We start from the raw sequence: 27,580 nt of genomic DNA on the forward strand, positions 1-27,580 counted from the left end.
AATGATTGATACAACCCTCAGGCCTATGGCAAGCCGTTTTAAAGGGTTGATGAATTGAGGAATCAACTTTCCCTTGAGCTTTTGATATATAAAAGGTCATGGTAATATAAGAATATCCTCTAAGTTTCAGAGCTGAAAACATCCTTGTTAGTCAAAGAAAAGCTTTTATAGACACCAGTAGTGCTGGGCGATATTACTAGGCCTGTCACGATAACAAATTTTGCTGGACGATAAATTGGCCAATAAATTATTGCGATAAACGATAATATTGTCGTTCTGGGATCATTTTCATTTAAAATAATGATAATGGCATATAAATGCAGTACACCTTTTCAAAGATCAATAAACTTTAATTTCTAAAGACTATTTAACACTAAAAATGGAAAACATTTTAAATAATCACACAATAAATGAACCAAACAACCAAAAACAATAAAAGCATGGACTCTCAGTCTATTTAAAAAGTGCATTGAAATAAGTACCAAAAACAATAAATTAAATGGATGAAAACTACAATGGATGATTGTGTTTTAGGTGCATATTAGGGGCGGCACGGTTCACAAAACCCATGGTTCGGTTCGCATAACGGTTTTAGGCTCACGGTTTTCCGTTCTGTACGGTTCTTGTTGTTTTTTTAATTTTATCCAGCAATGTACTTCAGCATATGATAAATTAATTATCCACAATTTAGGATACAGTATTAAATTGTTTTATATATCATAGCCTAATCATGCACAAACTGAACTTGACCATCTCTGAGGAAAGTTAGGGGCGCTTTTGGGGGGAGGGGGCTTTGGGGGCAATCAGTGGCATAACTTTGTTTTAAAAAGTGGGTGGGACAGTCTCACGAAATGCGAATAAATAGCACGTGTGTGCAATCTCGAGGAATGTATATGTCAAAATGAGCTTTGGCTTGCAAATGGTACGCAGTTTTTCGCGTGCATATGATGCAAACCCCATATAAGGGTAATACACTGGTTAAAGCGGCAACAGGCACCAGATCGCCTCTTATTTAACAAACGACTGTAATGATGCTCTTCTAGTTAACCAGATATGTTGTGCTTGTATTAGTTAGGTTTATCCATAAAGCAAGATGTTTCAAAAAAATCTGTAGGCATAGATACCTGAATTGCATAACAATAATTGTTTAAAAATTAAAAAGCCAGTTCATGACACCTTTAACTAGGGGTTGAAGAAAAGCTTGGTGTGTCGCAATTCTTTATCTATCGATTCAGAATCTATTCTCAAAACTTTTGTGTTCAATTCAAACTGCCACTTCACCACTGTAAGCACGCGGTCACTCACTGGCCAAACAGAAAAACACGTTGATAGACAAACGTTCGTTTGCTGACTGTTCGCAAAGCCCTACCTCTTTAGTTACTAGGGGTGTAACGATATATCGTTAAAAGATGTAACGCAATATAAAAACATGACGATTAGTGTTGCACGATATTGCAAAGAATGTCATAAAGGCATGTAAAAATAACTAATCGAGTGTCTAATCCAAATCTTCTTTAGTCTTCAAGTCTTCTGAAGAGACACAATGGCTTTATGTGATGAATATATTTAACACGGCATACTGTAGTAAACACGGACGTTCAAATGATTGTGAGACGCACAAAAACAACATGAGGAAACGCAGAATTCAAATTCTTGCATGAACTAAACGTTTACAGTTTGAGAGCGGTCATTCTGGCGAGCTTTCTTGCGTTAAGAGCTGTAGCGGATTGCATTGATCATCTGAAGTGCGTGCACTAGCGGAACGGTGCTCCTCAGAGTAAAAGGGCAAACATTATTTAAATCGACACACCTCAAAGCCAACGCAAACACCATTTAAATAACCAGATCACATTTAGTTTTAGTGGTATGATTATTCAAAGCATTTCAGATGGTTAATTATTACATACTGCATTAATAGCAGGAGAGGCAGGGCAAAACAGGCATGGGGAGAGATGCTGCCTGCATTGAAAGTGTGAATAATGTGTGGGGAGGGGAAGAAAATAAAGTTTAGAGTTTCAGTGACACATTATTACATTAATAATCTTATTACATAGAATCATACAACAACTATACATAATGTATAATATTTGTGTGTCCTGATAATAAAACACTATTATAAAAAAAGTACGAACAAAAAACAACAACTTTATTTGTTATCTAAAATATCGGGATGCATATCGTATCGTAACACTAGTGTATCGTTACACCCTTATTAGTTACTGTTGCTATGTCCGACACGCAATGGGCTTCTCACGCCACATACACGTTCTCACGTAGAGAAAATAAATCACGGAGCAAAGAGGATAATGACAACATGCCGACAGACAGGACAGAGAAAGTTACTTCCTCCTTAATCCTTAAATGGTTAGTTCACCCAAAAATGAAATTGATGTCATTAATGACTCACCCTAATGTCGTTCCACACCCATAAGACCTCTGTTCATCTTCAGAACACAGTTTAAGATATTTTATATTTTAGTCCCATAGCATATGCAGTCTATGCACACTTTACTGTCCATGTCCATGAAAACATCAAAGTAGTCCATATGTGACATCAGTTGGTTAATTGAATCGCCACGTGATTTCAGAAGTTTGGCAGTTTGGCACATGATCCAAACTGCTGAAATCACGTGACATTGGCGATTCGAATCATCGATCGATTCACTGATTCATGGCCGTTTAAATCTTTATTTGAGGTTTAAAAACAAACGCTGAAGAGAAGACAATGCTGAATAAAATCGTAGTTTTTTTTTATTTTTGGACCAAAATGTATTTTCGATGCTTCAAGAGATTCTAATCAACCAACTGATGTCACATATGGACTACTTTGATGATGTTTTTATTAGCTTTCTGGACATGTACAGTGAAGTGTGCATAGACTGCATATGTTCTGGGACTAAAATATAAAATATCTTAAACTGTGTTCTGAAGATGAACGGAGGTCTTACGGGTGTGGAACATTACGGTGAGTCATTAATAGGGCTGTCACTTTTTATTCGATATTCGAATATGGATTCGAACATGATGCAAAATATCCGTAATCGAACTATAAATAAACTATCCGGTTTTTAAAGTGCCGTGTAGCGCAATTTTTTACAGTCGGGTGCGTTTACATTGAGCACTGTAACCGGTTTAAAAGTCCAATCTGAATGAAAATGCTCCATATAAACACCTCAATCGTAATCAAAATGCCCAAAATGAATGAAATTGTAATCTTTTTGAGATGGGTGGGATAAACCTTTTCATGAATCGATCAAACGAAACATTTCACCATGTAAACAACCTGACCGGATTACTTTTGAGTGTGCGTCCTTATATGACGTACACAGCACGCTTTCACCACTGAAGAGCACGTGCCCCACTCACATGCACAAAGCATGTTAACAAGAGAGGAAAGTACATTTTTCTGAGGGATAAACTATTTATTTCGTAAGAATTTATGAAGATAATTTTGGCATAATGACACTGTCCCTAAACCTAGCAAACAATCAACTACTTAAACTGCGCATTAGAATTATTATTTTTCTGAGATGATTAATACAGTTTACAACAAATAAATAGCTTTTATAAAACCGTATAAGTCCTGGTGGCCGTTGAGAGTTGCTATGGCATCCGTAAACAAATTCCAGATGCTGGAGAGGACGGCGTCGACATCTGCTGCCTCAGCTTCAGGTTGTGCAGGGGTGTCAAACGGCGACTGGCTATGTAGATCTGTTGCAGCGGGCATCCCTCTTGACCGAGGGCCCCCGTCTGTGCGGTAATGACTGGGTCTTTCAACAGGACAACGCTGCAATTCACAAAGCCCGCCTGACGAAGGACTTCTTCCAGGAGAATAACATTGCTCTTTTGGACCATCCTACGGGTTACCGTGATCTAAATCCCATTGAGAACATTTGGGGATGGGTGGCAAGGGAAGTTTACAAAAATGGATGTCAATTCCAGACCATGGATGCCCTTTGTGAAGTCATCTTCACCACATGGAGCAACGTTCCCACCAGCCTCCTGGAAACAGTCGCATCAAGCATGCCGAAACGAGTTTTTGAAGTGATCAACAAGAACGGTGGGGCTACTCACTACCGAGTCCTTTTTTGACACTTTTAATACTGTTGTGCGTTTATTTTTGGGCTATGGTCTTAAACTTTTGATCAGCTGATGAACGGCCTGTTTGAGTTTAATTGCAGTTTTCAATAAATTGCCTACTCTCTATTTTTTGTCTCTTGCTTCTGTTTCTTCTTTTGGAATTTTGAAGCAGCACTTACAACCCGGTTATGATCCACAATTGCGAAATGTGTAAAACTTGCAATGCATCCCCTGGTCTTAAGATTTTGTTCAGGAGTGTAATCAGTTAAAAAATTGTGGGGGGAAAAGCATTGAAAAAAGAAAAACAGCTATGCTCTGTATTCAACGTTGATTGAATATGGAGCACCGAAACTGTGGAAATTTAGGAAGTGAAAAACTTCCTAAAATGTCAAAAAATAACCCCATCTCAATGAATAATAGCTACATGTGATGTCAACCTGCAAGTTAACGGCCACAGGAAGTGGCTCATAGTAAACCCCCTCTGCGCGGAAATTTACCATCGCTTTTTATGATGCAACATTACTTGTAAAATATGGCAGATCCAAAGAATGACATTTCTGAGAATGAGTTGAGCAGCATTAAAGCTCACTTCAAGCATTTGAGATGAATCCACTGCTGCAGTTTTGGTCTTAAACAGCAGAAATGGGTTTCATTAGTGCATGATGATGAGGGTTAGACAAGGGAAGTGAACATTTAATTTGTGTGTGTGTGGGGGGGGGGGGGGGGGCATGTTTTCTTGAAATATGAGGAACAAATGTGTATAATGCCATGGGTGTGACATAGGTATTACAAGAAGAAGGTTAATGGCCATGTCCCTATTTTTCAAAATGCTTATAAATCATACAGGATGAGTTTTTTTGAGAAAGTACAAACGCTGAATGTTTCCTGTGATGGGTAGGTTTAGGGGCAGGAGCAGTGTAGGGGGATATAAAATACGGTTTGTACAACATAAAAACTATTACGCCTATGGAATGTCCCCACATTTCACAAAAACAAATGTGTGTGTGTTAGGGTTGGGCGATGTCACTTAAATCGGCATTTGACGATGTGTACAGTAAAACATCGCGATGGACGATGATATCGTCCAGGGGGGACGAAAAACGAATATTTTCGTTTCGTTTTCGTTTTTTGCGAACTAGAGCTTAGATCAGTTCAAAAAAAATCAAGACCGACCCTACCCAAGCCAATGCACCCAAGAGACCGGCCCTGCCCGACACATTAACTGTAATTATGAGCCCGAGCCCCATTTAAACCCGACCATTTTTTAATACGTGGGCGTTCTGACGAGAACGAGCCTGTAATGACTAATGAGCGGAGCGGGGCCGGTGTGATCAGCTCAATAATCCGCAGGTGTGCGCTCATGAACCCAGCGGTAAAATGATGTTCGTTCAAATCCAGCTCAGACATGACATTAATCTGTAGCTTACTATACTTGTTGTAGCCATTAAACAATGTTTTTAATTTATGTATAGCCTAATTTTATTTTTTATCTGTTTTTATAATTTCATCTGATTATGATAGGCTATAAGTGGGTCAGAAATGATTTTGGCTGTTATAGGCCTATTTAGTTTAATATTAAGTTTTGTTTTGCAAAAAGCTTTCTTTCGTTTTGTAAAAATTGTATCTTAATTTTAATAAAGGTTTTTTTGGCCAATTGCATGTATTTAATTTATAAGAAGCAAATAAGTAGCCTAGACTATGAGGTCGCGGAAGCGATCGCTTTCAATGATCATGAACTGGAGCGCGTCTCAAACTGAAACTCGGCAGGCTTGCCTCACAGACATGAGAAATATGTAGCCTAATATGTGTAGAAAAAAGATTTAAATAAGCACATGGTGCAGTGTTCAGAACTCGCACGGTAAACAACCAGCTTGATACAGATGATCACGCCGATGGGCATGAGTGGGATGTTAAAGTTTAAGGGATTTTTTTTTTTTTACCTCATACTGAATATGACCGGGTGAAAGCACATTTTAAACAGGTAGCACTTATTCACACACAAACTAATCGTTCTCTCTAATGCATTCAAAAACATCTTGTAGTGCTTACCTGCATACAGTTATCAGTAGCCAGTAGGTAGCCTATACAGTTATTATATTCTATTATATGATTTTGAATGAGCAGACATCTGTATTGATCCGTAGATAAAATAACTGATGAAAACGTTCATCTTTCCAAACTTCCAAACATACAAACAAATTTGCACTGCAAAAAGCATCAATGATATTTAACTTTTGATAAAGCCAGTTTGGCATAGTGGGGGGAAATTCACACAAATGTTCCAATAAACCACGTTGAAACTAGGCTCTTAATCTCCTATTGTTTATTTTTTATAATTTTTTTCAGTTAATGCAGGTTATAAACCGAACTTTATCGGGATATTTCAGAGCTTACTAAAATACTTCAGCAGTTATTAGCCGCAAATTTCCTCGAAGCGGAGATGGAGCGGTGTTTCTGATATCAGTGAGCGAGGCGAGGCGATGAGAGGGAGATGGTGAATCCGGAGCGGAGCTGGAGCGGAGGGATTCCTGAATGCTTAGAAAGAGCGTGGAGGGGAAATTGCCTCCGCTCCACTCCGCTCACATACGCTGGTGTGTTGACTCCAAGACTCGCAGCGTGGCGGGGGCGGGGGCGTGGCATCACGATGGTGTTTCTCCATCGTGATGTCGCACAGCCATCACGATGGACGATGATATCGTCCATCGGCACAACCCTAGTGTGTGTGTGTTCAAACAACACATGAACAAGGTGAAATATTGGGACCTGAGTCAGCCTGTCATTTTAAGAGAAGGGAGAAGAAGAAAAAAAAAGTGGTTGCCAAGGACAACAAGGGGAGTGGAAAATGAAAACATGTCCCACTTTCCTTTCCCCATCCAATTTCTCTCTCCAGTGACAGCAGCCAGAGGTCAAGCCAGTGTGCTTGTGGAACTGCAGGGACCTTCAAAGACTGCAAAATATATATATATTTTATTCATATTTCTACATCCATCAGCCAATACCACTACCATGGCTTAATGTTGAAAAAAAAAATAGCAAACCATTATAGCAATTATGTCAGCAAAGTCCAAATAATAAAGACACAGTCCTTATAATGCAGTAGATTTTCTTTGTTTGTCTGAAATACATAAGCCAAATGATCTAAAACATCATTGTCCTGAACAATAGGACATGAGCAACGGTTCACAATATCACCATATTTTTTTGCGACTTGTAAACAAATGCCCAATAAAATCTTATTTTTGAATCATACCTGGGGTGCCGTTAATCAATACAAATGGATCTGCAAGATTGTCTGATACTTTTCAAGGTTATACAACTGGCAAGCTGCTGATTACATTGTATACAATTACTACACACTCAGTCTACAAAACCCTGGCACATCGCTACAGAGAGAGACCGTGAACTAATTCATAACAGCAAAAGATTTCATAACGATCCTTGATGGACTGACTAGATCTACTGTAAGCTGTGAAGCAGTTATCCAACAGACAGCTATCAAGAATGAGGATGGCCAAACGGTCCACAGTGTGAGAGTGTTTCGGGACAGTTGTCACTACATCTTGCATTCACTGATCGTGTACATGTGTTTTCATGTCTTGCAAACTTAAACATTTGTCACGAATTAGACAAGTAGCAAATTCTGCTTTTAATGACACCAAGTTAACATTTTATCCTGAAGAGTTTGGGTTAATACAATTTATTTATTTTTTAAAGGGGATGTTTAATTTAAAGCATTTTTTGATTCTGATAAACACGGCCAGAGTAAAAAATAAATAAATAAATAAACGAATTGGATGTATGATTTTTTTTTCTTTTAAATTTGGAATTTGTTCCAAAAACACTCCTTCAGGATTCAAGTTATGGAAAGTTTTCTGAGTATGGCCCTGTATGACATCAAGGGCGGATTTCCTTGTATGGGCACATCTCCTGGACCAGAGCGAGAGCAAGAACAAGAGCAAGTGTTCATCAATGAGCTCAGTTTGGGTTACGGAAGCAGTCGGCACCATGGTCGGTGTGCGTGTGTGTGTGTGTGTGGTCTTTCACTCCTCCCACCGAACGCCTCCACAAGAAATTCCTTTTAAAAAATTATAAAACTAACTTTGAGATATGACGGATACAGTACTAGTACTCTATAGGTACTCAAGATTAGCATGAGACTTCTGTTATTTACCCTTTAAAAAAAGTGTTACTTTTATTCAGAAAAGACATTAATCAAAAGTATCAGTAAAGACCTTTATGTTAAAAAAAAAAATGCTGTTCTTTTGAACTTTCTATTCAAAGAATCCTGAAAAATGTATCACTGTTTCCACAGAAATATTAAGCACAAACGTTTTCAATATTGATTCAAATAAGAAATGTTTTAAGCACAAAATCATCATATTAGAATGATTTCTGAAGGGTCATGTGACAATGAAGACTGGAGTTATGGCTGCTGAAAAATCTATGTAATAAATTACAAAATTTTGACCATCAAATGCAGCCTTAGTGAGCATAAAAGACTTCAACAAAATCGTATTGACAACAAACGTCTGAACGGCAGTGTGTACATATTAAAGGATTAGTTCACCCAAAAATGAAATTTATGTAATCAATGACTCAACCTAATGTTGTCCCCATGTTTCGATGCTTCAAGTAGGGCAGCACAATATATCGAGATTATCGAAATATCGTATGTATATCGTAATATGCATATAGCAACAGCATGCAATATCTGAATGATTTTAATAGGCTACTTTAACATTGTGAAAAAGTGTACGTTTTAATAGGTCGACGCATATAGCAGAGAATAAACTGGGCACACAAATTTTATTTATGTGACTTGCTTGATGTTAAAAATAGCTATTAAATGCAATAACTGGAGAAAAACAATAACTTGCAGTCTCGCGCTGTCTGACACACACATCGAAACATGCACAAGTTGCCTCTCTGAAAGCGTGTGATCCTTCAGTTAAGTTTCGTGTCTGCATTACATTTCCAATTACATTTTTTGTTTGTTTACATTGATGTTAAAATTATATTGTCAGATTCCTGACATTATTTTTTGCTAAAAAGCTGCTGGTCACTTTCATAAGTTGTAACGATGCTTTCTTTTCCTTGAAAGAAAGTTAAACACATAAATGGTATCACTTTCATTTTTATTTTTATTTTTTAATTTAAATAGACGTTACACACTAATTGCAATATCGTATGGCATATCGCATTATTTAACAAGGTAACCCATATCACATTTTTCTTTAATATCGCACAGCCCTAGCTTCAAGAGATTCTAAATGACTAACTGATGTCACATATGGACTACTTTGATGGTGTTTTTATTCCCTTTCTGGACATGGACAGTAAAGTGTGCATACACTTGGATACGCTCTTGGACTAAATATAAAATATCTTAAACTGCATTCCGAAGATGAACGGAGGTTTTACAGGTGTGGAACAATTGTGGAGTCATTAATGGCATAAATTTCATTTTTGGGTGAACTAACCCTTTAAGTTAAGCAAGCTACTATTCAAAAGTAGAAATGTTTATGCTGTCAAAATTTGACAAATTATATATTTTTTTTAATTGTATCATCACCGATACACAGACGTGTCACTAAAAATAAAATTGTGCGTCATGAAGTTGGTAAAAATGCTGGCAGGGTAAATAAAAATCTTAATTACTTGCCCAAAATGAGCCAGCAGAAAGAAAAAAAAAATCTTTACTGTTGAGCCCTGCCCATATGTTTCATTTAGTGCTATGCACACCATATATATTATATATATATATATATATATATATATATTATATATATATATATATTAGGGCTGGACAATAATTCAATATCAATATATATCGCGATATAATTTTTTTCAATAACGGTGATATGATTTTTAAACACATTTCCGATATTTCGATAAATATATTACAGCATTCCTCACTGACTGACGTTCAGGGCGCAGCCGTCAGAAAGAGCAGAACATGATTGGCTACTTGCACGATGACGTACACCACAGAAACGCAGTCAGTGCTCAGCAGTAGTAGGCTGATAGATCCAACGCGGCAAGTTTTAGCTACAAAGTTTCCCTGACCGCAACACAAATGTGACTGAACGAACTTCCACAAGTAAGGAGAAAGAAATAGTTGATAAGAGAAGAAAGACTAACGTTTATTCAGTGGGGTGGAAGTGGTTCGGCGTGTCCCCTGCACTTTTAATTACGGTAAGTGTATTTTCATCCCCCGCACATTTACTGGGTCTCACCGGTCCTAGTCGACCCGCTCCGAGCGGGATTCGAAACGGCATTACCTGGAGCGAGGGCGGGCAAGTTAACAGAGACGCTAAAGACCGCTTTCTCTAACCTCGGTTGATTGCGCGCTTCTTGAGGTCACGGGCAAGTGTAGCCTATACATAGAAACCAACGTGAATACATCAAGATTTAATTTCAGAGACAAAAAATAATCTATGCATGACCTGTCATTTTATTCGTATCTAAATATGAGGAGGGCGCTCTCACAGAAAGTCCAAAAGCGGATTCGTAGAAACGTACTGTCGCGCTGGAGCTGCAGCTGAAGGAAATCAATCGTTATGAGCTGAAAGGTGACGACGACAGTCAGACGAATGCGACAATATATGAAAGCAATGAAGTAGCATCATGAGCAACAAAACTGTTTTCAACACTGATAATAATCATAAATGTTTGTTTAGCATCGAATCCTAATATGAGAATGATGAGTGACACTGAAGACTGGAGTAATGATGATAAATTCAGCTTTGATCACAGAAATAAATGACACTTTACTATATATTCACGTAGTGAACAGATGATGTAGATCAGAATAATATTTCACTGTATTACGTTTTTTACTGCATTTTTAATTAAATAACTTCAGCATTAAATATATGCTATAGTTTTGCATAAATGGAAAATAGAGCGCTATGAATTGTTCTTCACTGAAATTTAAAACTTATAAGAAAATGCTCAATAAACTGCGTCTGCGGCACAGGAGCGCTGTACGCTGTGAAGCAGATCCACCATCTGAAGAAGATCCCTCCGCTAGAGTATTCTGAGTCAGGCTGAATCCTGCCTGAAGCACTTTTGTTTAATCTATATTAAGAATAATATAATCAGCCTATGTTGTAGTTTAAACTTAAGATATTAATATTAATAAAGTGGGAGTCTTATGTTAATTTGATGTTGATTTCACATTTCTTTTTCATATAAAGGCTAAATACAAATAAAAGATGAACATTAATTTATTTGTACTGGTTTTATTTCTAAAATATTATATAGTTTTATAGGAGGACTATTCATAGACTTGGCAAATACATTTTTCAGAAGTTTGTAGGTACAGACATCCTTTGTGGCAGTTCTTAGTAGTTTTTCCTAAAGCTTTTATATAGTTCATATCGATATCGGAATTATATCGTATCGACCGAAATTAAGAAAAATATCGTGATATGAATTTTGGCCATATCGTCCAGCCCTAATATATATATATATATATATATATATATATATATATATATATATATAAAATATATAATATAAAATATATATATATATTTTATATATATATATATATATATATATATATATATATATATATAAAAAAACCTGTCGAAGAATCTTTACTCAACTCATTTCCACACAATTATAGAACCAACTGAATCACCAAAGACGAAACAAAAATTACCCAGCAGAAGTCATTCCTCTGACTCTTATCATACAAAAAGCTATGAGGAAAAGATCAAAATGTAAGTCATTATTCAGAGGTGATTAAATTCACCCAAAAATGAAAATTACCACAATTTACTCGCCCTTAAGCCATCCTAGGTGTATATGACATTCTTCTTTCAGACGAACACAATCAGAGTTATATTAAAAAATGTCCTGGTTAATCCAAGCATTATAACGGCAGTGAATGGCAGCCCAAAATAGTGCACCCACCCATTAGGCTCTGGGTGGGGGTTAAGAAAGGCCTTCTGAAATGAATCGATGGGTTTGTGTAAGAAAAATATCCATATTTAAAACTTTATAAAGTAAAAATATCTAGTTTCCGGCAAACCACATTCAACTGACGCAGACAATGTAAGGCCTCTCACAGGTCAAAACACTTACACTACATTTACATTTTACATTTATGCATTTGGCAGACGCTTTTATCCAAAGCGACTTACATTGCATTCAAGGTACACATTTTACATTATTATCAGTAGTGTTGTCACGATACTAAAATTATGACTTTGATACGATACCAGACTAAAATATCGATATATCGATACTAAATCGATACCACAGTAAAAAATAAAAAAAATAAAAATGCTTAATATGACAACAGAACTTGTTATTATTCATTGTTATTTTTTACTAAAAATTCATGTGGCCAGCATGTTCCTTAGGGTTGGACATCTTTTGATTTTAACAATTATTGATCAATTACTATTCAAATTAATGTATTTTTTACAGTGGGGTAATTGTGTTGCAAAAGCTTGATTTCAAATGGTAAATTGAATTTAAAAAGACGAGTAAACAGTAATAAAATAAGAACAAATAAACAGATTACAAACAATAGCACAAATAAATCCAATAGAATAGAAGATACAAATTAAACAGACTGCTTTATTTTTTCAGGTAAGTCTAACATTCAGATAAGAAACAGAATAAAAAATGCATAGTAATTACATTTAAAACAACATTGGATAATGTTCTTTGTAAAAAATTCAATAGCGTACAGATGAAACTATTAAAGTTACACAAGTTGATCAGTCAAGAGCAGTTGATCGTTTGTCTTTTTGTAGTTTGAATAACAAATGACCCCTTTAAGACTAACGGACGCATGGATCCTAAACACTGTTCCTGTTACTCGTTCTTCCTGAACTGTTTGCGACTGTGTTTATGTTAATACTCTTCCAGATGTGCACTGATAATTCTTTAAGTGTATTTGACCAATAATAAGCTGGAATAAGAAGTAAATGTTTGCACTTGTATCATGTCAGAGGCTAGCCTAGAAATCTAGACGCACCCTAGCGGCAGCAAATTTAATCTGCCCGCAAGTGTCGTCTAGGAACTCTCGATACCCTTCTGAGCTGTATTCCTCACAATCTGGACGGGCCGATCACATCATGTATAGAGTCGGTGGGCGGGGCCATAATGACGACGGCCGAGTTGCGTTTGCGTGCTTCTAGTAAACACAGAAACTGGCGAACGGCGCCGGTCTTTCGAATCAGCTTTGACTGCGATTCAGGAAGACTTGGAGTTGAGCTTTTCTCTGAGAAAAGAACAAAGAACGGCACTGTAGTCATTCTTAAAAAAGGGAAGATGTGTTTGGAGTTTAGCCGACCGGATACGGCGAATGTTTAATCTGTCAGCGAGCTCTGCTTCATCTTCGTTGCTCTGGTTGGTGTAGCGCTATCTTATCGCGTGCAGAGGGAGGTTTAAAGACAACCGTTTATCCCGCCCCTCGGATTGAGCCCTGTTTATGGTGAGTTTCCAGACCAAACATCTTGATGTGGGTCTGGCTTGTCAGGCTAGTCAAAGGCGGCTTTATTACGGTAGGCTATGTGTGTGCGCTTCAGATGTGAGCACGAAATCTGCGGGATTAGTAGAATTAATTTATGTGCAATCCCGCGCGAAATTCAGACCGATCACAAACTAACACACTGTCATGAGGAAAAAGTCCAGCAGAACGCGCGTTCGCCGTGCTCAGAGGTTAACCGGGCTGAGTGAGAATATGCCGGTGTGTGTCAGCTCACTTTCGGTCGGAGAGGAGAGCGCAGCTGGTATCGATACTGTAAAAACTGAGAATCGTACCGTTTCAGATATTCCAGTATCGATACATGTCGAAATATCGATATTTTTGACAACACTTATTATCAGTTCTTGCTTTCCCTGGGAATCGAACCCATGACCTTGGCGGTGCTAGCGCCACGCTCTGCTGGTTGAGCTACAGGAAAGCTACATGCCAGTTGTGCTTTTCCGAAAGTTGAATACGGAGGGCAGTTCAACAGAAGATAGATTTTTACTTTATTTTTCTTACACTGCCATTATAATGGTTGGATTAGCAAGGTGCTTTTTTTTTATAAAACCCCAATTGTATTTGTCAGAAATAAGAATGTCATACACCTAGGATGACTTGAGGGCGAGTAAATTCTGGAGTAATTTTCATTTTTAGGTGAACTATCCCTTTAAACTGCAGCAAACAAATCACTGGGAACTGGATGAGTGAATAAAAGCTGATTCGTTGCAATTAACTAGTTGACCCAATTCACAAATTAACCTGGTCTGGTCTCAGCAGTTTTTAAATTATAATCTCACTGGATGAGAAGATTATTAGTGAATAATGACTTTTAAAAATCATGTGACTTGTAGTATAGAGCACAAGTCATATGGACAACTTTTACAGAACCATTTGAGCGGTGGCCACTGATCTTGATGAAAATTCTTTAAAATCTCTCATTTCCGGCACAGAAGAAAGTCAAAGGTTTTGAAATTATATGAGGGTGAGTAAATGATGGCAGAACTCACACTTTCAGGTCAACTATCGCTTTAACATAGAACTGCAGCACCGTCAGGCGTAAATCTGACTTAACTGTTGGCACAAGCACATATTGCAGCACGGCAGCAGAAGAAAGGATGGCCTACATCACAGCAAGATGAAAAAAAGAGGGGGAAACCCCTACACATCGACCACAGTCACAATACTTTTACAACATACTGCAGGACCCAAACCACAAACTGCTCTCTTCACTAAATTGTTTCTTGAATTACCCACGTTGATGAACAACAATGCTGCTGATTGAGCTATATTAAGGACGACATTCTCTCAACAAAGCAGCAGCAGCAGATAAAGCTGCACAGAATTGGGTTGGTTGTGTCTCATTAAAACATTTACCTTTGCTTCTCATGGGCAGGCAGAAGGCTATCAGTAAATCACACCGTTTCTACTTTTGCTTAGGGGACATCTGATAAACAAGGCACTTGAAATCCCTGAATACTTCCTACAAATCCAAATAATGTGCAGTGTGATAATCTCCATTATCACAAAGAAAGCAATTTGGGTTGCAAAACAATCCTTTATTAACACATTCTCACAACACGTTTAAGTCTCCTGGGAACATGGGGTCAAAAGGCTCCATGTAGGAAACTGAGAGATACTGTAGAGGTGAATGAACTCATGGGGGCCAAACAGGATGGGACTTGATGTAAACCAATTTAGTCAGCAGTTAAAACTTTGCCTTTAATTAGACCCTGATGATTTCCAGAATTCCAAAGGAAATAAACAGTCACGACAAAGACAGAGGAATATGTTCCTGTCCACTAATTTTCCTAAACAATGCCCGGTCTAATTACAGAGGTCTAAAATAAGGCAGAGTGCAGCAGCCTCTTTTCTAAATACAAATAAAGGAGGGCCAGTTTAATTGTGCAAAAAACCTCTCTCGTGGGGACTATACAAGCTTTTTATAAGGAGAAACATCTCCAACATGCCAAGTATGCTTTTAGAACTCTTCAGTATCTTTCAGTATCTAGCTGGGCAACTGGAAAAGTATCTCCCAAATCAAGCAAGTTACATATTTGAAACTGGTTAGAGAATGCTGGTGGCTACTGACAGCTCAACTCGAGCATACAAGCATATTCCTAGTATGATTCTTCCCCTTTATTAATGACGTGTCCGCATACATGAAGGCATTAACGTTACATCTGTAATAACTGCAAACTACGCATACTCAAGCTAGCCTAGCTTTATGTGCATTTAGCATTCAGGTGGTTCTTAACAGCTCCTTTGGGTGAAAAGTTACCAAATTGCGGCTTATCTAGTTGTTTTAACCTCTTTGTACAATAAACTAAAGAACTTACGTGGTGTTAATGTTTTCTTTTGGTTTAGCATGCAAGCTAACCACAATAACTAACTAAGCTTTGCTTACTAGTTCTGTGTGGAAGAGTGAAAAAGGTTACTATATGAAGTTTATCAGGTTATAATAACCAGCATTACGGATAAACAGCCAAAGATTCTTGTGGTTTTAAAACACAAGGCATAACTGTAAATGTAGCTAATTCAGCAGCTCGCCATGGCAGATTAGCAAGCAAAGCAAAAAAGGAGAAAAAATGCCTTCAACCCTACCTGAGTCAAGTTTACAGCTCCTCTCTTCTCTTCTTGCTCATAAAACGAGCCAAAATCCAAGCCAGCGACTTCTGATATTTGCTTAGCCGAGCAAAATCGCTCGCACTTTTCTTTCGTAGTGTTATTGAGTGAAAAGCCTCTGCGCGTCCCGGGTTCACACACACATACACACATACAAACACATATATGAAGCGCTAGCAGGCTGCTAGTACTTTTTCGTTACACCATCCATCCTACATTACTCGCTTTTAACGCCTCGTTCAACAACAAAACAGCTCAATTAGAGTCTTTGCTCTTTGCTTTCAGTTTCCCGTGAGCAAATATTACATGTAGTGTTGTATCCTCCTCTTATTCAGTAAAACAATGAGGGGAGGGCTAAGCGTCAGGGTTCGGTTAGCAATGTCGCTACGCCATCTATCTGCTCGAGCTCAGATGAGGCACACAGCAAAAAGGTCCAATCAACCTTCTGGGTTGGTTGGACCTATAGGCCAAATAAGATAATAGAGTCGAAATATAATAAGGAAAATACAGGTGATTTTTTTCAGGTTTTTATATATCTATACACTATCGATTAAAAGGTTTCGTAAGATTTTCTAAAAAATAATAATAATAATAATAATAATAATACTTTATTCATAGGCTACATGAATCCTTCAAAGGAGAGAAAAGACACATTTATATTACAAATCAACTATGTTCTTATAAATTGTATAATAATAATAATAATAACAACAACAATAACATATTACTATTAGAAAAAATTAGCATATCATGAAAAGGTTCTCTAAACGAGCTATTAACCTAATCATCTGAATCAACTAATTAACTCTAAACACCTGCAAAAGATTCCTGAGGCTTTTAAAAACTCCCAGCCTGGTTCATTACTCAAAACCGCAAGGTTTCCAGAAGGCCATCATTGACACCCTCAAGCGAGAGGGTAAGACACAGAAAGAAATTTCTGAACGAATAGGCTGTTCCCAGAGTGCTTTATCAAGGCACCTCAGTGGGAAGTCTGTGGGAAGGAAAAAGTGTGGGAAAAAACGCTGCACAACGAGAAGAGGTGACTGGACCCTGAGGAAGATTGTGGAGAAGGACCGATTCCAGACCTTGAGGGACCTGCGGAAGCAGTGGACTGAGTCTGAAGTAGAAACATCCAGAGCCACCGTGCACAGGTGTGTGCAGGAAATGGCTTAAGGGTGCCGCATTCCCCAGGTCAAGCCACTTTGGGCTACAGAGAAGCAGCGCTGGACTGTTGCTCAGTGGTCCAAAGTGCTTTTTTCGGATGAAAGCAAATTTTGCATGTCATTCGGAAATCAAGGTGCCAGAGTCTGGAGGAAGACTGGGGAGAAGGAAAGGCCTGAAGTCCAGTGTCAAGTACCCACAGTCAGTGATGGTCTGGGGTGCCATGTCAGCTCCTGGGGTTGGTCCACTGTGTTTTATCAAGGGCAGGGTCAATGCAGCTAGCTATCAGGAGATTTTGGAGCACTTCATGCTTCCATCTGCTGAAAATCTTTATGGAGATGAAGATTTGGTTTTTCAGCACAACCTGGCACCTGCTCACAGTGCCAAAACCACTGGTAAATGGTTTACTGACCATGGTATTACTGTGCTCAATTGGCCTGCCAACTCTCCTGACCTGAACCCCATAGAGAATCTGTGGGATATTGTGAAGAGAAAGTTGAGAGACGCAAGACCCAACACTCTGGATGAGCTTAAAGGGTTAGTTCACCCAAAAATGAAATGGATGTAATTAATGACTCACCCTAATGTCGTTCCACACCCGTAAGACCTTCGTTCATCATCGGAACCAATTAAACGGTTAATGAATCAGTGAATCGATCAAAGATTCGGGTCGCCAATGTCGCTGAAATCACGTGACATTGGCGACCCGAATCTTTGATCGATTCACTGATTCATTAACCGTTTGATTCTTTTTGGAGGCACATGGAGGAGAAGACAATGCTGAATAAAATCGTAGTTTTTGATATTTTTGGACCAAAATGTATTTTCGATGCTTCAAGAGACTCTAATCAACTAACTGATATCAAATATGGACTACTTTGATGATGTTTTTATTAGCTTTCTGGACATGTACAGTGAAGTGGGCATTGACTGCATTATGCCGGGACTAAAATATAAAATATCTTAAACTGTGTTCCGATAATGAACGGAGGTCTTACGGGTTTGGAACGACATTAGGGTGAGTCATTAATGACATCAATTTCATTTTTTGGTGAACTAACCCTTTAAGGCCGCTATCGAAGCATCCTGGGCCTCCATAACACCTCAGCAGTGCCACAGGCTGATCGCCTCCATGCCGCACCGCATTGAAGCAGTCATTTCTGCAAAAGTATTCCCGTATTGAGTGCATAACTGAACATTATTTGACGGTTGACTTTTTTTGTATTTAAAACACTTTTCTTTTATTGGTCGGATGAAATATGCTATTTTTTGGGGGAATTTTGGGTTTTCATAAGCTGTATGCCAAAATCATCAGTATTAAAACAATAAAAGACCTGAAATATTTCAGTTGGTGTACAATGAATCTAAAATATATGAAAGTTTAATTAGTATCATTACATTATGGAAAATAATGAACTTTCTCACAATATGCAAATTTTTTGAGAAGGACCTATATATATTATATTAGCATTTAAAAATAAAAAAGAATCCGTCATGACCCCTTTAAGAACAATAAATTCAGTAACTTTGCATAATAAAAAAATGTATGTAACACACACACATATATGTTTATAGAGCTCAGCTACAAACATAAAGTACTCAGCAGTAAGGCTGACAGGGGATGAGAAAACTAGAATTCATTATATATATATATATATATATATATATATATATATATATATATATATATATATATATATATATATATATATATATATATATATATAAAATTACAATATAGCCTAGATATTTATAATTTTATAAAAGATTTCTATTTCAAATAAACACTGTTTTCAAGAAGTGTTTTACATTGCTAAGGATGAGAAATCTTACATGAACACCAAATCAGCATGCGACTGAAGACTTTTATTTTGTTTCTTTTTTGCATGGGCTTTTTTGAGTTTTACTTTCAAAAGTTGAGATAACTGTTTTTTATATTTAGTCATCTCATTTCTAATACATTGGACAAATCATTTTGATACACAGACTAAATTAATTTTACTTTACTAAAAGCTAAATAATAATAATCCAAAAAAAATAAAAAATACAGTGTGCCATCACCCATCACAGAAATAAATTACATTTTAAAATATATAAAATTTGTAAATAACAATTAAATTTTCATATTATTTCATAATATTACTGTTTTAAAATTAAATAATAGTATATTATGCAAATATATATAATATATAAATACAAATATATTATATGTTATAATATAAACTTATAAAAATAATATTATATTGTACTATTTATTAATCTAATATAATAATTCTTACTAATTTGTAATATAATATAATATAGTATAATATAATTAATATAATATAAGACAATATAATATAATACAATACATATAATATAATATAATATAATATAATATAATATAATATAATATAATATAATATAATATAATATAATATCTCATCAGGATTTTCCCGACAACACCACATTATTAAACTCTTGTCCACTAGGTGGCTTCAAATGGATGGCTTATAATTTCTCATAAATCTTCATGGCATCATTCAAAATGTATGCAAATGTAGATTACGTTGATTTTAAAAATAATAAAAAAATACTTATTTTGTTATTTCAAAAAGCTACATTTGTTTTGGGATGTTTTTTTCCACCTATAGTTTTCACTAGGTTCAATGGTTTTGGGGAGAGAGAAAAATCCTCAGGCAAAGTTTATTCTAGAAGATATCAAAATAGCATAATAACAGGAGACAAAAAGATTGCTCACACCCAGTACATAAACCAAACAATTAATAGGGTGTATCCACTGTGGACGCACTGTGGAAGTGTTGAATGGCAAACGGTGTTCTAGCATGAAAGACCCGCCTCTGTAATCTGATCACCAGCATGAATGAAGTGCAATACCACAGGCCATACTGACAGCTGACAGAACACACAGCCAGCTGCACTACTTTCTGCACTTTTATCTCCCTTTAATCTGCTCCTTTAATCAGATCTCTTGTAATTTGTATCTCTTTGTACTGGACACAGCCCTAAATGCACACTAAGCAGAGAGCCAGGTGTTTCTCTGCTACCTATGTTCTTGTGAATACATGTGCTGTCAAACAGCGCCTGCAAACCATGGTGTAAATCACACAAGACATTAATTGTAGAAGAAAACAAAGTTACTGTCTGTGGGCGCATTATATTATAAGCCCAATGTGCTTGCTTGTCCATCATCTGTAAGGTTAAGAAAAGTTCAGGCTTTTTATAATTTTATGGATTAGCGGTCCAACATGAGTTGACATAGCTTTAATCACATTATATTAAGGGCAATAACATGTCATGTTTGGTTCTTTGACAAATTATGATTATATGTGTTTCATTTAATATCTTGTCAAAAGGGGCATTAAAAAAAGTTACAGGGCGGGTGGTCGTATTGTCTAGGCCCCTCCCAAAGAGTGGGCTGGTTTTGGGAGATAATGTCCATAATATGACAGGATACATCTATTTTCTCTTCAGCAGTTCTCAGGCAGGAAACCCAGCGGTTATACTCAGTGAACATCCCCTCTATCCTTTCCCTCAACCTCTCTCTCTCTCTCTCTCTCTCTCTCTCTCAGACGCATCCAGACTTACTGGTGCTGACCAATACAGCTGTTGGGATGCTGGCCTTTCTGAGGGGAGCTGTGCAACCAGTGACAGTCTGCAGGGCGAAGGATATTCTCCAGAAACGCAACTCCAGCATCTACAGCAAGCCACCCAAAAGCAAGATCGGACCTGGGGTGAGTGAAACAATTACAAAACCTAAAAGGTTGCAAAGTTTCATGGGGTCAGCCAAAGTTTGTTTAACTGGTCAATGAAGATAAAGATTAGTTTGGATGTTTCCTTGTTTTGAAGATCATATTCCTTGTGTTTGGACAAGAAAAGAATTACAATGTCAAATCAAATAAACATTTAAAACATTACATTTATTTCAGATAATTAGGTAAATAAAATATACACAGTATACGCTAAAACACACACATACACACATATATATATATTAGGGCTGTCAAATCGATAAATCGCGATTGAAAATCCAGAATAAAAGTTTGTGCTTACGATATATGTGTGTGTACTGTGTATAATTATTATATGTGTATAATAATATCAATACACATACATGTATATGTTTAAGAAATATTAGCAAGTACTGAATATATATTTATATAATTTACATTATATATGAATATAAATATATTTAATATATAAATAATATTTTCTTTTAAATATATACATGTATGTGCATACATAATTAAACACATATATTAAGTAAACACAAAACTTTTAATTTAATTAATATTATTTAATTTAATTAATCGCAATTAATCGTTTTGACAGCACTAATATATAGTGCTCTTCATTATAAGTAAACCCCAATTAGCATTTCAAAATAAAAAAAGAATCCGTCATGACCCCTTTAAGAACAATAAATTCAGTAACTTTGCATTATAAAAAAAATCCTGTAACGCACACACACACACACACACACACACACACACACACACACACACACACACACACACACACACACACACACACACACACACACACACACACACACACACACACACACACACACACACACACACACACACAAACACACACACACACACACACACACACACACACACACACACACACACACACAGCTACAAACATAAAGTACTCAAGGCTGACAGGGGATAAGAAAGCTAGGATTCATTAAATACATTTTTAAAAAAAATTCAATGTAGCCTATTTATAATTTTATAAAAATTTCTATTTCAAATAGTTTTTGAATGTTTTCAAGCAATTTGTAATATTGCTAATGATGAGAAATCTTACATGAGCACCAAATCAGCATGAGAATTATTTCTGAAGGATCGAGTGCGACTGAAGACTTTTATTTTGTTTCTTTTTTGCATGGGCTTTTTTGAGTTTTACTTTCAAAAGTTAAGATAACTGTTTTTTATATTTAGTCATCTCATTTCTAATACATTGGACAAATCATGTGGATACGCAGACTAAATTCATTTTACTTTACTAAAAGCAAAATAATTGAATAAAATAAATACAGTGTGCCATCACCCATCACAGAAATAAATTACATTATATATATATATATATATATATATATATATATATATATATATATATATATATATATATATATATATATATATATATATATATATAAAAACATTGTAAATAACAATGTGTATATATATATATATATATATATATATATATATATATATATATATATATAAACATTGTAAATAACAATTAAATTTTCATTTTATTTCATAATATTACTGTTTTAAAATTAAATAATAGTGCACATTCTTTAAGTACGTAAAACTGTTCAATTTCAAGATTGTATTCTTGTGTTTTTCTGCAGCAAAGTTTCCTGATCATGTCTGTGTTTGCTGTTGCCCTCCTGGCCCCTGCTGGATGGATTCTGCACCACATCCCAGAATATCGGCAGAGAGCAAAACCCCCACCATCATGATGACAGTACACTGGTGTCCCACAGACAGACCTGGCTGCCTCTAAAGCATTATTCACCTACAATGGAAAATGTAGATTTAAAACATACAACATCATGAGCAACATATTGTAACAGTAATATAATAATAATGTGTATAACAATACATTACTAAAAGTATCCAATAAAAAAATAATACAGTTAAACAATATTTTGAGAGGGAGAAAGGGCAAATTTGAATCTAATGAGAAATATAATTTCATGGTGTTTAATGCCTTAGGACTGTGGCCCTTATGGCCATTGTAAGCTGTGGCCCTTACTGCAAAATGACTGCTTTTTCCTGTAATAAAGTAGTTTTTTATTATTATTAATACCATCTGTTTTGGTTGATAACTTTGTGTTTCACTGTGATAATTGTTCTTGCCTTGGGGGCATTGCTTAGAAGTATACTTAGAAATTAGATTTATTTTCTTAAGAAAAATCACTTTGATATTATAATCTCCATTAAGTTGGAGCAGAGACTGAATAAGGAAGAAGATTGATTCATAGGTGAAGAAGGTTATTAGAAGGCCAGTGGCAGTGATTACTGACTGTAAATTTAGAGGGCAGATTATGGGGCTAAGCACTAGTTAATAAATATTTTGTAAGCTTTATACTGTAATCGTTCAACACACGCAGAACAGTTATTCAGCCTGAGGGTGGCGCTCTAATGCCGATTGACAGGCTTTAAGTACACGCATACAACGCTATCTTAGAATTGCAATAAAGGTGCAGTGTGTAATATTTTTGAGGATATTGACAGAAATGCAATATAATATACATTACTTTTTTCAGTGGTGCATAAAGACCTTCCATAATGAACCGTTACATTTACATTTACATTTATGCATTTAGCAGACGCTTTTATTGAAAGCGACTTACAACTCAGGAGTACAGGAAGTGATCTGTCATGAAGAGGCAAAGAAACGCAAAAAGTGCCCAAAATACCAAGATTTGTATACTCAGAGTAGCAAAAACCAGAAAAGGGAAGAAGAAAAAGAAAAATAGAGGAGGAAGAGTTTAGACCATTAGGTTTTTTTTTTTTTTTTTACCTTAGAATGAGCCATTTCTATCTTCACACCGCGGGTCCCCTTACAGTGAAGTCACCTTTTTGCGCTGCCATGTTTCAACAGTAGCCCTAAACGGACAAACTGCTCTAAAGAGCTCTAGCTACTCTCTGCTGCCTCAAGCGACGACATCTTTGTCCTGTGTCGGCCACCGTAGCTTCTCTATGTGCTTTGAAAGTGAGAGGTGAGCGGTGGGCGGCTGCAGTTCGCAACCTCCTATGCTGCTAAAATTTACGCCCAAATGATTTAGCAGCAGTCAGGTGGTACAAGTTAGAGGTCAGCAAGTTGTTTATGTTCCTTATTGTTGTAATATTATGTGCTTTGAGACACATTCATGTCTTTTGGAGGAGATGTGGCTTTGGAGACTCTCTGAAGGGAGGGTGAAAATATGCTTTCAAAGCTAGCCTGCTATTGCTAGCCTCTCCAAAATTGCCTAAGTTAGATACTAATTTGCACTCTTTAAAGGCCTTATTCTTCGCGTGTTTTCGAAGCTTTGATTATGTTTACAGTGTGCAATATAACATGAGTTCATGTTTCGCGTGTAAAAAAAACAGTATTGTTCCCACAATTTACTTATCTGTACAGCGCTGTTTTCTCTGTCCTAAAAACGGCCTGATGATTTCCTTGTTCTTTGAAGCCCCTCCTTCACAAACACGTAACGAGTTCTGATTGGGCCAGCGCTTCCCGTGTTGTGATTGGACAGCAGCTTAGCGCACTTTGCCCGGAAAGGTTGCGCCTCTTACCATAACGGGGAGATGCAAGCGCTGAATGCGTGCTCTTCTCCACGTGGGAGAGCAACAAGACCACGCCCTCTATTTTACGTGTTCTTGTGGGCGGAGGGTTAGTCAACAAACGGTTCTAGTGACGTCATTACATCCCTGCACTTCCTGCTGTAGTCCAAACCGGCCGTTCGCTGTAGGCTTTGAAAGGGAACTTCTGTTTAATAAAATATCTCGCTTGGCATTGAACTTTGAGCTTTATAATTTTACAGGTATTATTTATGCTCCAACAGCATTACACACTAACTAAAGTTTGAAAGATGGAATCGTGAAGAACGGGACCTTTAAGTACAAAGGTGGACCCTTTTGAAAGTCACCCCAGTGACAGCTTTTGTACCTTTTTTTCTGAGACTGCATTTATAATTTTTCTCAGTTTAAATTGAGTTCTATATGTTTTGGATGAATATTTGGGGGAGGACTCCCTTCTGCCCTGACAGATGGGCCATGGCTGGCCAGCAGGCAAATTTGGGTAGGGCATCAGGTTAAACTATTACTAATGTTAAGCTATCACCACAAGAAGTCAGGGCCTCAGTTCAGCATCTGAAGCATAGTGCCTTTTTACACTACAGTGTCCATGTGACTATTCTAGGGGTTTTGGGACCCACACAGACCTTGTAGTAACCTTGGTTTACCCAGGAGTTTCACATTCAGATATTGACTTTTCACATTCAGATAGTTGCAAGGTGATAGCTGCCGGCTAAATGGCAAGCTACCACCCACATTGAGCATCTCGAAAGGTCTGTATACTTGCACAGAACACTGATGTGCTTGATAACATCCCAAACACTTGCATGATACGGTCAATGTTTGTGCATGAATGTTTCAATCCTCTTTGGAGCAAAGGAAACCTCATTATGTGATAGATAGACTAAGGACAGTCATAACATAATTGTTTTTTAGATTTTAATCATGATGCTGTTCACATGCATCACCTTTTAAAATGTATATTTAGGCACCTAGCTAACAAAAAAAATGTTCTGATCCGCTAATGTTCATATTACCTTGCCTGAATATTCTAAAATTATTTATTTTTAGTGATGCAGGCATAATATGTTTCTGTTAACATTTTAGAGAACAACGATATTAAGGACAAGATAAATTTAACATTTCAAAGAACCTTGGCAGAACATTAGCCAAAGTTCTGAGAACATGATAGCTGGACATTTGAAGTGCCTGAAGAAGAATCACTGAATTCATTTCAGCACAGTAGCTGACATGGGTTTAGTTTATTTGGTTCACTCATGTCTGCTATAAGGGGGAAATTAATGGCAATTGCAAGAAGGAAATGTACTTATTTCAGCAAAATGGATAAATACAATACCCCCTGTCGTTTCTCCGTTAAACTAAAAGTTTGCAGCATATTGAATACATGGAACTCAATTATTTGCTATAATTAGTTAATGCATTTTTACAGGCAATGGAGAGCCACGGTCTCAAGCATCTTAGAATCCCCATTGTTTGTTTATTTTTCCAGAACAGCAGGAATGCTGAGATTCAGCCTCATTGTGACAACATTTATTTCTGTTCTAATCTTGTTTAAATAAGTTCTAACCTTGTTTAAATAAGTCCTTTACTGTTTATTTCCTCAAATCTTCATTAAGGAAGCAATTTGTGCTTCTTGTCTTAATAAATATATACACTGTAAAAAAAATTGTTGGTTTAACTTAAAAAAAGTAAGTAACCTGGTTGCCTTAAAATTCTGAGTTTATTGAAGTAAAACTTTTTTTGATACAAGGAAATTGGTTAAATAAATAGAAACTCAAAATATTATTGTATCTGAAACACATAAAAAATGTGATAAATCATGAAAATAGCACAATTTGGCATGTTTCACTAAGTAGTCACAAATAAAATGACCCAATGCTTACATATTTTAATAAAATTTAAATGAAGGTTGTCGATTCTCAAAAATGTTCATTGTATTAACTCAAATTTTTAATTTCAATGAACTCAATTTTAAGGCAACCAGGTAACTTCTTTTTGAAATATTATAACACAATCTGTAAAGTATTTCTGTTACATCATCATTTTTCCTCATTTATAATGTCTTAGGTCCTACTTGAATATTCCCTGCTGAAAAATCAACATAAACCAGCTTGAATTCCATTCTGGTTCAGGCTGGCTAGTGGCATATTTATGCTGTTCTCAAGCAAAATGGAGCTGATGTTAGTTCACCAGCACGGTCTTGCATGGTTGGGTATGAGTAGGCCAGCTGTCTGTTTGCAAGCAGTGTTTTGGTGAAAAGTGTTTTTGCTAGATATACTGTAGTTCTATATTTAACATATTAATTATGGAAAGAACAATGTAAAAACAGTATAAGGTAAAAAAATAACTATATGATTATAACTTTTTAATTTATTTTGCACCCTCTGTTGAAAGTAGAACTTGAACTTTTAATAGTTTTTAGTTATGATTATATTGTACATGGGTGGCCAAAATTATAAGAACACCAGATAGATCTGAAAATATTGAGCTTTTTTGCCTCCACAAAATGATTTAATTGCATAATGTTCATGAAACATGCAGGTGGTTGCACTGACCATCAAATACCAGATGAAGTGAGTTGTTTTTATCCACTTTTAACTTTAATATTTGGTATGTCCACCTTTTGCAGACATTACAGCAGCACATCTCTCTGGCATAGTGTCAATATATTTTCTCTGAGAACTTCAACACTAATGTTATCCCATGCCTTCTGCAACTGAAGCCAATGGCTTTCCTTTGAATGCAATGGATTTGTCAAGTTTATTTTCTAACTCGCCCCAAATGTGCTCGATGGGGTTGAAGTTCGGACTTTGAAGGGGCCACTCCATCAGAGTCCTTCCATCAATAGTTAGAAGAATGTTTTTAAAGTCATTGTCCTCTTGGAAAATAAATC

At 36.5% G+C, this 27,580-nt stretch overlaps 2 protein-coding genes across 3 annotated transcripts in view; one reads left to right on the top strand and one right to left on the bottom strand.

Moving 5' to 3' along the window:
* Positions 1-16,580, bottom strand: part of btbd7 (BTB (POZ) domain containing 7) — a 102,438-nt gene extending 85,858 nt beyond the window's left edge. For both annotated transcript variants that reach the window (XM_067417445.1, XM_067417444.1), the window contains exon 1: positions 16,175-16,580. The gene's annotated coding sequence lies outside the window, so the exon portion shown is untranslated. The remainder of the gene's footprint in view (positions 1-16,174) is intronic.
* A 4,322-nt stretch (positions 16,581-20,902) lies between these two features.
* si:dkey-85n7.8 (COX8 domain-containing protein) lies at positions 20,903-23,145 on the top strand. Its single transcript, XM_067418580.1, has 2 exons — positions 20,903-21,090; positions 22,731-23,145. The coding sequence occupies exons 1-2, from the start codon at positions 20,971-20,973 to the stop codon at positions 22,839-22,841; spliced, it is 231 nt and encodes a 76-aa protein (XP_067274681.1). The 5' UTR covers positions 20,903-20,970; the 3' UTR covers positions 22,842-23,145.
* Positions 23,146-27,580: the final 4,435 nt, after the last annotated feature.

Source organism: Pseudorasbora parva, chromosome 15, assembly GCF_024679245.1.
Source record: "Pseudorasbora parva isolate DD20220531a chromosome 15, ASM2467924v1, whole genome shotgun sequence".
NCBI classification, from domain to species: Eukaryota; Metazoa; Chordata; class Actinopteri; order Cypriniformes; family Gobionidae; genus Pseudorasbora; species Pseudorasbora parva.

What these genes read in the sequence shown, in the direction of transcription:
- si:dkey-85n7.8 (XM_067418580.1), top strand. Translation starts at nt 20,971, where the DNA reads ATGCTGGCCTTTCTGAGGGGAGCTGTGCAACCAGTGACAGTCTGCAGG. An exon ending in AAAGCAAGATCGGACCTGGG is followed by an intron (nt 21,091 to 22,730) that starts GTGAGTGAAACA and finishes GTTTTTCTGCAG; the next exon opens with CAAAGTTTCCTGATCATGTC.